Source organism: Apostichopus japonicus, chromosome 11 (genome assembly GCF_037975245.1).
Source record: "Apostichopus japonicus isolate 1M-3 chromosome 11, ASM3797524v1, whole genome shotgun sequence".
Classification (NCBI taxonomy): Eukaryota; Metazoa; Echinodermata; class Holothuroidea; order Aspidochirotida; family Stichopodidae; genus Apostichopus; species Apostichopus japonicus.
Window position 1 is genome coordinate 11,674,917 of NC_092571.1, and position 12,500 is coordinate 11,687,416.

Consider the following 12,500-nt stretch of genomic DNA (forward strand, 5'->3'; position numbering starts at 1 on the left):
TAAACTTGCAGTTTAACTCCATTACCGCTTTACCGGCACGGGCATTCCAAGCCAATGAATTCCTATATCATATTAACTTAGAGCATAACTTGATTCATGTGACTGCGCCGAATTCATTGACGGGACTAACCCGTCTACGTTATCTTAATTTGAGAGGAAATGTTTTAAATGGACTCCCATCATCAGGTTTCTTGGAGGAGGAAGAAGACTTTGGAATAGTTCTCACAGGTAACCCATGGACGTGCGACTGCAATGCATTGCCTCTCTACAATTGGTTAAGTAAATCCAGATTCTACGAACATGATCTGATTTGTCAGAGCCCAATCTCTGTTTATGGTGAACAACTTATGAAGCTCTCAGTTACGGACTTTTGCGATGTCGCGGATATGTTGACTACTCAATGGCAGTTCTACGAGTCTACCACTACACCAAGTCCAACAGTGAACTACGATATTGCTGTTATCAGTGCAGCATTTTTGATTTCCGGAGGATTATTTCTCTTAGTTTTTCTTCTTACCAATATTCGAATGCTACAAAGTTTCATAAACTGCCCAAGGAAGCAAGATAACCGTTTGGCAGCTCCAGAGCCGGACACACCATTGGGCCAAATGCGGGCTCAAATCCTTTAATCTATTGTCCCCTAAAATTATTAAAAAATATAAAAACAGTTAATAGAAACGAGGAAGACTGTGTGGGATAGCGACATATTCGTATATCTTTCCTATATTACTTGATATTACATAATACTACTTTCCTAATTATGTAGTACATTATATAATTATGTGGTATAGCAAATAACTTATTCATCAATCGAAAGATATCGTGAGCGAAATCTTTACAAAACATTGCATTGCAGATTTATGATGTATGCATACATAATTACTGTGCAACTCACAAGTAAAATGTCGACACAACGCAAGCCTTGGTTGCCACACGGACATCCGAGGGCCCTAACAGTAGTTTATCAGGACCAGCCCCCGCCCTTCCCCCACCCCACAAAATGGTAAATTTGGCCCCAAGGCAGAACAATGAGATTAATGCATAACATTAAATGCCTCGAAGTATTCTTGACGTTTGGTGTGAGGGGATATGCGAGGGGTGGGGTGGTAGGGGGGTGATATATGTGTTCTCTTTTTTATTACGTAATCGTGATACGTATATACATAACACCTAACGTAGCATAACATGGTGAGATTTCCATTGTTCATTCTCTGACTTGGGCTTCTTTTCTTAAAAACGTGGTAAAATATGCAAACAACTGTCAACATCGCGAGGAGTCCGGTTAATATATGCACTTGCTTATAAAATTTTCCTTCTACGTTTTGATGTTTTGGCAAGCCTGCTAATGTTTTTATTTTCCCATATATTTGTTTCACTGAACATCTCAGAACGGACCATATTTATTAAATGCTTGTTTCTAAAGGTGTGATAGAACTATCGTCCTTGAAATGAACCAAAGAAGCAAAATATGGTGGAGACAAGCTTTTAAAATCTAACTTGTACGAATATTTTGGCATTTCTTTTCTTTGCTTTTATCTAATTTCTTAGTCGAATTTGTCGTTTCTTGATTAATTAATTGTGTTTATTTTGTACATAACTCCTAAGCTCACAAACTTGTCTCCAAGCACGACGAAAGACTCTTTCTATTGATTGAGACACATTTTTATCCCTTGTTATAAGCGCTGATTTAGTGTAATATTCAGGGGCGTAGCTACAAGGAGGAGGGGGAGGGGACGGGTTCTCATCCCCAAATAATTGAATTGAATCTTCAATATTTAGAAAAGTCGGTGGTTAAAAACATGACAGTTGGAAAATGTAATCTATGTCACATCTCTTAAAATAAATTTAAGCTGATCGCAATCTTGACAGGATATTTTTGATTTCTGATTCGATATAGGTTGTTTCTGTTTCTAACTTTAGGCTTACATTATTTACAAGATTTGACGAAATTCGAACTTACTTATTAACCGAAATCTTGTTTCTAACTCCTTGTACAACCCATAGTAAAGTTGGAAACATAATACTGAATGTAACTTGTAATATTGTCTAAAGACGGTCAATTGGCGTTCGATTTAGCACCTTATAGTATCCGGTATAGCAATTAAGAATTGACAACCAACTCCGTGTTATGCTGCTGAAAATGTCGAATTTGGATATTTCAATGAGGGATGTTGTATGTATTCACAGTGTTTGGGGACAAAAGTTTATGTTCTGCATTGCATGTTGTCGGCGCGCTGTTAGTGATTAATGTATGTTCTTCTTGTTACACCAGTATGAGATATAATTATGCAGATCGCACTAATGATGTAAAATTGAATAACATAATCATGGTCAGATTGGGAACCAACAGTTCTACTAACTTGCGGTACGGCACCCCTCCTCACGACTCCACCCAATTGGAAAATTATATTCTAGTTGGAATATTATGATTCTACATACCCACCCTCACACCAAGGGTGCAGAAATTCACAAATCGGTCCCAAAGTCGATGCCAATTGTCGGTTCCCAAAACTGAAGCCGAATTTCAGCGTGGTCTTGCATCCATGAACGTAAGAGTATAATAAACCCCAAATGAAGAGTATGAAATCAAAACTATTCCACCTGTTTCTCCGTAAGTCTACATGTCCAAGATTACCGTAATATTAGGCTAACAAAAGTCTACAGCTCCCACTGGACCCAGTGGCGTAGACAGAAGAGGCGGGATAAAATCTCCCCCCCCCCCGACCCCTCCGCAGAAATTTTCTGGGACTCTTGGCAAAGGAAAAATAAATAGTTATGATATATTATACTGTATAGGCTACTTGTTTTTATTAGCACGGTGTGAGTTGCTTCTCATTAGGTTTTCCTCATTTAGCCATACCAAACATAGAAACGAGATTTTTCTACACAATTAGCTAACTTTGATTCAGTCATTGACACTTCTAATCAAAGTTTCGTGAGTCGTTTGGAAATTGATTGTCTTCTTACAAACAATGCACATCTCCATTTGGGGTCGTTGAGATATGCAATACCTGCGAATACCTATACCATGCACACGTAGGAACACTATTATGTTATTATAAATGTTTGATATCGTTAAATATAATGTAATATATTTAATATAATGTACATGTTTTTCATCTGTGAATAAGTTAATTAAATATAACGAATCAAATGAAAGATTTTCAGCTGAATTGCCGTTGTGACATCATTCACTCTGCATTCACAAAAAATATATAAACCACCAAATTTGAAAGAGGGATATTTTCGTCATGCAAAATGCCATGACGATGAGGGGTTGAACTAAGAAAATAATTTTCGGATTGTTACCATGGACTCAACTTCAAGCACCGAAATATTTCACGTTCATTTGACGAGTTGTGTATAAGTCAATGGAGAATTGATTTACAATTTAGTGCTACAACATGTGCTCCCGTCCTGATCCCAAACGAAGATCGTGTACCGTCTATATACATTGGGTATAAAAAATATATGTGAAATATGATCGTCTATACTTTGTTAGAACATAGTGCTAGTGACTATTTTAATGTGTTGTCAATATATCTGGAACTTAAATTTAAAGTTATAAACAGCGTTGTTCCTTTTTCTTATTCTTCTTTTCCATTTATTGTCTGCCAATCTACTACTCTACTTTTCTACTAAATTGATGACTAATTAATTTTTCGATAAGCTTGATGGTCTCTGAACGGAATTCCTGATTGCCTAGTTACCTCATTTCTTAAAAAGATGGGCAACGCGTCCTGTGGGAGGGGTCCAGTGCCCTACCTTCCCTATGAAGAAATTTTGGAGTTTAAAGGAGGCTAAGCGTATCAACTGGTAGTATATAGCCCTATATATCTTATTTATAGCATAAATACCTACCGAAACTAAAGTATCGCGAAATCGCGTATGTCACTTCTTGCAACTATGTAGCAGACGTCACATAGCTTTTCCCGCCAAGCTTGAGGGGCTCATATGCGGCCATGGATCGTGTTTGTGTGCGTGTCAAAGGCGATTATGCGTCATACTTCCGAAACGATCCCGTGGAATGATGTTTACTACATGACGTGTGTACTTACGTTTAGCCTGCATATCGTATCGTAAGCGGAACCAAATAATTTCGTTGGAAAGACGAAAAGGTCCATCAGTATTTCACGTATTGCAGTATGCTAGAAAGTACAATAATGGTCACGCCTCTTCAATCCAGTACATTTCATCTCTGCGACCCTTGAAGTACTGTTGTACGTCACTGCGTGACTAATTAAAACAATTAACTACCTCTATACTCTGCATATTAACTAGAGTCACTGACACCATGCTCCCCCTTTGCCAATAATGTAGAAAGCACAGTGATTTTCGGGCAGACCGACGCGGTGCCACAACGGACGGCAATTCCAACACCAAGGAACATTGAACTGACTCCTGCCCCTTCACGGCTCGCAACCCCCCCCCCCCCGTCCCCAACAACCAAACGAAAACGTTTAGTGGTTCATACGTAGCCTAAACATATTCACAGTGTGGTAGTAAGCCATAAATGTTGATAAACATGAATTTGTGCACACCAAAATGAAGAGGATTATCTACATTGACCAATGCGGCAACATAAAAAGAATCGAATCAGTTATCATGTTGACAAAGCATCAACTATTTAATTCACTGGTAAGGATTTACAGTATAGAATTTTATTCCAATATTCTAATGTAAATCCCTTTAAAGATTTGTTATCGTAAACTGAGAACCTTACGAGAAATTGTTTGCAAGCACAGGAAATATTTTGACAAATCTACAAATCACCTGTTATAAAGCACAAAACAAATTGCCAATTTGAGAACCAATTGAGATATCCTGTTGATCATTTGAGCAAATTTTTCCACCATTATAGATAACCTGTTGTCTCCTTGAAGCTCAGAGGGTGAAACTGGCTATAGCCACTTGAGTGTGCTTCAAGCAATAATACATATCAACTTTCCTTGAACTTTCCTGGATGACTGTATGTTGTGTTAAAGACTTATTGAACCCCTTCACAAAACTTAACTGAACTGAATTTGACCAAACTATTTTCACCAAAAAACAATCATACCATTGGAGAATTGACAGATTTATTGTAACTTTAATTTTGGAGTTACCATGGTTAAAAGGTTTTCAGACTTTGACACCTGTTGACCTCTACCAATTTCAATAACGGATCATCTATCTACCAAGTATGACACCGATTCAACTTGTGGTTGATGAGATATCGTGTTTACAAGTTGTTTTTCACTACTTCCCATTAAGCCCAACCAACTCATGAATATTAATGAGGTCAAAATTGTTGTTGCAAAGAGCATATACTTACCATGTAGTTACATCACCATATATATTTCTTCCAATCAGAGCACAACAGAACATCATGTGACCACGGTCGTACACTAAGAGCACGAGAAACCAACGTATGTCAATTTAACTGGACATATGTCAATTTCAGGACTTATGGCATATAAGGTGCACCATACATGTTAGCATGATTGCAAAGGTTACTGAGCGTTTGGCATTGTAACCAAACCACACAGCCCACACCCAACTAAACATTTTAATTGAATAGATCATGCCACATGCAGATAGATAATTCAGTGGCGTAGGAAGGTTCCTTCGAGTGGGGGGCTGAAGACCGATGGCTGGCCTGGGGGATAGGGTCTAAGGGGAGGGGGTGTCCAGGTGGACATGTGCATTTCCAGGTGGCCTCAGATGCAATTTGGAGCAATATAGTACACTTCAACACCCACTCCATTTTGTAAATAATTTTGCATTTTCACCTGGCCTTTAGATGCAATTTGGTGCTCCAAATGAGATTTTTTTCTTCTCATTTGGAAATGAAAAAGAGGTTTTCTGACTTGCGAAGCGGGGGGCGGAATGATACTTCCGCCCCCCATATTTTTCAGCCCCCCCCCGGTCCCTACGCCCTTGAGATAATTGATTGAAAGTTGTGCAATAGAAGTCCCCGTAGATGCTTGGAAGTACAGGCGAAAAATGACAAAGAGAAAAAATAAGGTATTTTCAACTTGTAAAGTTTCTTTATTGAAATGAGTTCAAGCAGTTGCTAAGAATGCCTTCCCAACTCTTACTGCTGAAAACATTTACCCCCCAACAAATACCAACTTATCAAGTAGAACTCAAATTAAGAGTTGTAGTAGTTCATTCTAAAACATTTAAAATTGTATCGCCAGTACATCTTCCGTGTATAGGCTTTAAATATTATTGGTAACCCATTGCTATTTAAATTCTCTAAAAAAAATAATAAAAAAACATATATGTCGATTTCAGGACTTATGGCAGATGAGGCGCGCCATACACGTTAGCATGATTGCAAAGGTTACTGAGCGTTTGGCATCGTAACCAAACCAAACAGCCCACACCCAACTCAACATTGTTACTTGAATAGATCATGCCACATGCAGATATAGATAATTGATTGAAACTTGTGTAATAGAAGTCCCAGTAGATGCTTGGAAGTACAGGCGAAAATGACAAAGAGAAAACTGCCAAAAAATAAGGTATTTTCAACTTGTAAAGTTTCTTTTTGAAATGAGTTCAAGCAGTTGCTAAGAATGCCTTTCCAACTCTTACTGCTGAAAACATTTACCCCACAACAAATACCAACTTATCAAGTAGAACTCAAATTAAGAGTTGTAGTATTTCATTCTAAAACATTTAAAATTGTATCGCCAGTACATCCTCCGTGTATAGGCTTTAAATATCATTGGTAACCCATTGCTGTTTAAATTCTCTAAAAGAAAAAAAATTAAAAACATATATGTTGATTTCAGGACTTATGGCAAATTAGGGGCGCCATACACGTTAGCATGATTGCAAAGGTTACTGAGCGGTTGGCATCGAAACCAAACCAAACAGCGCACACCCAACTCAACATTTTTAATTGACTAGATCATGCCACATGCAGATAGATAATTGATTGAAACTTGTGTTATAGAAGTCCCAGTAGATGCTTGGAAGTACAGGCGAAAAATGACAAAGAGAAAACTGCCAAAAAATAAGGTATTTTCAACTTGTAAAGTTTCTTTATTGAAATTAGTTCAAGCAGTTGCTAAGAATGCCTTTCCAACTCTTACTGCTGAAAACATCCCCCCCCCCCACCCCCCAACGAATACTAACTTATCAAGTAGAAATCAAATTAAGAGTTGTAGTATTTCATTCTAAAACATTTAAAATTGTGTCGCCAGTACATCTTCCGTGTATAGGCTTTAAATATCATTGGTAACCCATTGCTATTTAAATTCTCTAAAAAAAACATTAACAAATTAAAATAAAAAAACATAATTTTTCAAAATTTCTTTTAACAACCCAGCATCAATGCGTGACATTTAAATACCATTTGTCCTGGACAAAGTTGCAATGTAATTGTAAACATGTTACTTGAGGTCATACAAGTCTTATGCAATGCATCCGAGGTACTTGACCTAGATGGTCTGTGTTGTCCAGCCGTTTTAATTGATGATTCTCAGATGTTTAAAGGATCATTACTCAAAATAAAAGCGATATGTAAATGCAAGCTGCACTGTTAGCCTAGCACTTTAAAATGGTCTAGAGAATATCAAAATTAAAATTTGGCGTCTTATCCCATCCTTTACGTAAAAGTTAGGAGTTGATGATTCTCTCGTCTCAAAAATGTTGTGGCCGGAACACGTATCCGTTTAGTTTGAACCAAATGCAATATGAGAATATCGGCAAAAATATTGTTATGCTTTTCCTTTTATGATATCAAGTGAGAGTAAAAGAGCCAAGTTTACTTAATGGACTGAATTGATTTGGAATATTACTATCAAATGATCATCTTAAATGATTAAATCATTATCTTTTGTAGTGAATTTGACATATTGATGTGGGTACCACCGAAATGATTGTTCAAGAAAAGATATGATACTATGTAACCTTATAGGCAATGAAAATTGCACGAAAAGTCATGCAATTGAAGCATAAAATTCCAAACTTCGAAAATCACAGATTAAATTAAATTTGTGAGATGCCAAAAAAAAAACCTTCCTTTTTTTCTGTATCTGGATTAAAACTGGGTTTATAGTACGGAGTAGCGAAATGGTTCAAATGATATAAATCTCATAGTAAGTCTTAGTGGTATTTAAATAAATAAATAATCTTACAGAACTCACAATGCTAGCTTTAAATAAAAAATGTTATGCAGAAAAAGTTAATATAAACTCAATATAGTATTCAGTTTTCGACATATATGCCACACTCAACAGAATGTTTTAAGCCTCCTTATGCATTAAATCTCGACGGTTTGATTTTTAATTGTTATTGGGGGGGGGGGGGGGAGTACTACTGATTAGTAGTAAAATAATCTCACAACCCTGACTGAACTAACACATTTCCGTATAATCGTGAGTCATTTGGAAGGACACACTTCTTAAGTAGTGTGCAGTAGCAGGAAGTTGTTATGTTTCCATAACAACTCCCTGGCAACAGTGGGTATACAAGCTGTACAACCCAACCTTCACCCACCAGAAGAGTTTTGCCTGTGAAAGCAAGAAATTTGTCCACATGGTTTGAGCAAGATTATCTTTGCAGCTACATTTTAGTGCTACCAAAAGCCCAAGAAGTCATCCGGAAGTCATCTCTGGACCCCCTTGACCCCCCCCCTTCGGATGGGGTGTGTGATGGCAAAGGTATTGATCTGCAGCTGATTGTAATAAGTTTGTATCACATAATTTCGTGCTTCACAGACAGCTGTTTAAAGCTATAGCTAGGTGACTCATTGCATCCCATGCAGACATGTACTCCATTTCATTCTTGCCCTATTAGTTTTTTCTGTTTAGGAGGGATGTGGGGGGAGATGAGGAGGGAGAGGCATGGGTGAGGAGGGAAGGGAAGAGGATGGAGAAAGAATTTTAAGTCTTCCTATCATTTCAAAATGCAAGTTTACACCAGTTCATTGTGGTGGTGTGAATTTGAAGAAATAAATCATCAAATTATATTTGCTGATTGAAGTTTGTCTCTCTTTTTCTCCAAATTTTTTCTCGTAATAGTTCACGTAAATCTGAGAGGTCCAGATTGCACCCATTTAGTCCTCAGTTTTGGGAATTAGAAGTACCCTTTTTCATTAATGATATGTACACTTTTTTTCCAGTTTTGTCAATGATAAAAAAGACACTAAATTAATTTAAGAAGTGATCTTTTGTTTTTGTGTGACCGCTTGGATTGTGAACATGACAACTCAAAAACAGCATGTTGGGGGAACTTTATAATTGGTATGTTGGTGCATGTTATTGATTGCAAGAACTCCAATATTTTTATGCGGAGGTCAAAGGTCATTTGAAAGCTAAAATCGATAGCTCAAAAGGTCATGTAAGGTCAGGGTCTGAAAAGGTAAAACATGATAACGCAAAAAGTCAACGTTTTTACTTGACTTCATTCTTGGAATGTGGATCCCTATTGTTTTCAATGAAGGTCAAAAGGACAAGTCTAAAATCTTGTGAAACAATAGCTCAAAATGGTTAAAGCAACTACTTTATTGAATAAAAGAACCGTGTATTTCTAACGGAGATCAAATGGTCATTTGAGGTCAATATATCGATATCTGAAGACCTTGTTTGTATTTATGTATGTATTTCAGATTCTCTAGCAAGCAGGAACTCGCGAAGAAGCCTCATTGGCTTATCAAAGCCACAAGCTGACCGAAGTCAGTCTCTTACAATTATATTTAACGTCCACAATTATGAATTGTTAATTGTCAACAACTCTGTAACTGGACGACATACATTAATCTGGGAGTGACTCGAACCGGGGACCTTATGATTGAAAGCTAATACTTCATTGGTGGTATTTGATTTGATTTTATTCGGCAAGATATCATTCTTCATCTACATACAAACAAAAATTGCACATAAAGATAAACATTTAAAATACAAGATGGGAAAATACTTGAAAGCATCAAAAAAAAATAACATGCCACGGATAACCCTTTAAGCTAAAAGCTTACTTCCAAAGGGGTCCTTATAACCATAAAAATACAAAAGATAAGAAATAAACTATTAAAACATCTAAAACATGCATACAAACACTGTAAAAAAGAAAGATATTTACAAGCTAGACATTCATATGATTTAAAAGGTAGGCTTTGGCATCTTTTTTAAAATTGTATTTCAGCAGGATGGATTTTATGTTTTCAGCTAGCCTGTTCCAGTTTTTAATTGCATTGTAATAAAAAGACCCAGCACTGTGTGTTTTAATTTTGGGAAGTTGAAAATTAAAAATACTCCCTCTTGTGTTATGGCCATGAACACTATTTACTCTAATAAAACTCTCCCTCATATAAACTGGAGAGGTACCATGGAAAACATTAAAAACATGATTAAGACGAAGCTGTTCAGCCCTATTGTTGATGTTCAAAATACCAAGAGTTTTAAAGTCAGCATGGTTAATGTGATAATAAAAATCTTTACCCAGAATGAATCTGATAACTTTGTTCTGGACACATTGTAATCTACGAGCGTGGTACTTAGATATACCTCCATACCAAGATGAGATGGAATAATCGAACAGACAAAGAACAAGGGCTGTACAGATGGTCTTTTTCACATTTTGATTAAAATAATTAGCTTGCCTGTAGAGGAATTTGAGTCGAGAATTTGTTTTACTAATAATGCCAAGAACAATTTGTTCGCCATCAAGGTATTGGTTTAACTCCAGACCGAGGTAAACAACATAATGCTTGGCCTTAATCAGCTGACCATTACAAACAATTGAGAAGTCAGTATACTGACCAAGTTTACGTTTCGTCCCAAACAAAATCAACTCGGTCTTACCCATGTGTAACGACAATTTGTTTTCAATGAGCCATTTATTGCCACTCTCCAGGTTAGATGAAAGATTTTTGCCAATATAGTTAGGATCTTTGTCAGAGTAAATTAAAGCACTGTCATCGACATATTGTAAAAGCAAGCAATTGATGGAGTTTGGCATATCATTTACATAGCAAAGAAATAAAATGGGGCCCAATATACTGCCTTGAGGCACCCCGCAAGTGATGGTCAGAGGATCAGATTCAACTCTATTTATGCTAACAACTTGCCGTCTACCAGAAAGATAAGATTGGAACCAGTCAGTTGATGTACTGTGGACACCCATTGCGGACAGCTTATTACACAAAATTTGATGGTCTACACTGTCGAACGCCTTCTGGATATCCAATAAGATCATGCCGGTATAATTACCAGCGGCAGTTTGTTTCCTGATATGATCTTGCAGATGAATAAGGCAAGTGTCGGTTGAATATGATCCTCTAAAACCAGATTGGAATTGGTAAATGAGATTATTGTTAACCAGATAATCGTTCAGTTGATGGAAAACAGCTTTCTCTAAGAATTTTGACACAACAGAGAGGATGCTCACTGGTCTAAAGTTTCCAGCTTCAAGCTTACTCTTCTTTTTATGAAGAGGAATGACTTTTGCGATTTTCATGTCATTAGGAACAACACCACATCTTAAAGAAGCATTAATAATATGTGTGATGGGGCCTGTAATAACCTCAGCAGCATCTTTAATAAAACGCCCTGGGATACCATCGAGACCAGTACTTTTACTTATGTCAAGACTATGGATCTCATTCAGGACAAATTCCTCATTAATTTCTTGAAGCTGGAAAGAATCTGGAACAACACTCTTATACTGATTTTTTAAAACAGGTGAGTCCACATCGTACGAGTTAAACTTGCTTTGGAAGTTGATTCACAAGATCTGATGCAACATGAGTAAAAATATGATTGAAATGATCAGCAACATCCTTTTTATCATGGCATTTTTCGCCATTCACATCTAAAACAGTATTTGATGATGCATTAGACTTTGATTGGTAGCCAAGAGTCTTGAGATGTTTCCATAACTCTTTAGGCTTGTCTTTGTATTCGTCTATTTTTTCAATCATGTAATGACGTTTGGCGTTTCTTATGTCATTATGAACTTTGTTGCGCATCTTACGGTACATTTGGTAATTTTCAGATGAGTGGGTATCCCCCGGGACTTACGTAACCAACTGTCCCGTTCACGAATACTCTCGAGAATCTCAGCTGAAATCCAGGGATCAGACTGATTTTTGATCCTAACTTCCTTAAATGGAGCCACAGAATCAAGAACAGTGGTAAATAAACCCCGGAAACATACCCACGATTCGTCAACATTATCAGACATATAAACAGAAGACCAGTCAACATTTTTCAGCTCATCAACAAAATATTCCTTATTGTACTTTTTTAGGGACCTAATCTGAAACCCTTTATGGGAATCAAACTTGGTTTTGATGTTACCCCTTGTACAATAAACAATGTAATGGTCGCTTATACCATATGGTATGACCCCATATTGCTGGATTTTTTTCATATTGTTACATATAACATGATCAATGGCTGAGGATGATGTGTCAGTGACTCTAATGTATGTGGATCGACCAACCGTAATGAGTTAAATATGCCTCTGGTTTCTTTGGATGTTAAAAATCATTTTAGGTCAACATC

The 12,500-nt window shown here is 37.0% G+C and overlaps 1 protein-coding gene across 2 annotated transcripts in view; it reads left to right on the forward strand.

Annotated features, from left to right (window-relative positions):
* Positions 1-677, forward strand: part of LOC139976448 (uncharacterized) — a 3,552-nt gene extending 2,875 nt beyond the window's left edge. For both annotated transcript variants that reach the window (XM_071985187.1, XM_071985188.1), the window contains one exon: positions 1-677. This exon is cut by the window's left edge and continues 953 nt beyond it. In XM_071985187.1, the coding sequence (XP_071841288.1) occupies positions 1-629 (629 nt within the window). In that variant the 3' untranslated portion in view covers positions 630-677.
* The last annotated feature ends 11,823 nt before the right edge of the window (positions 678-12,500 follow it).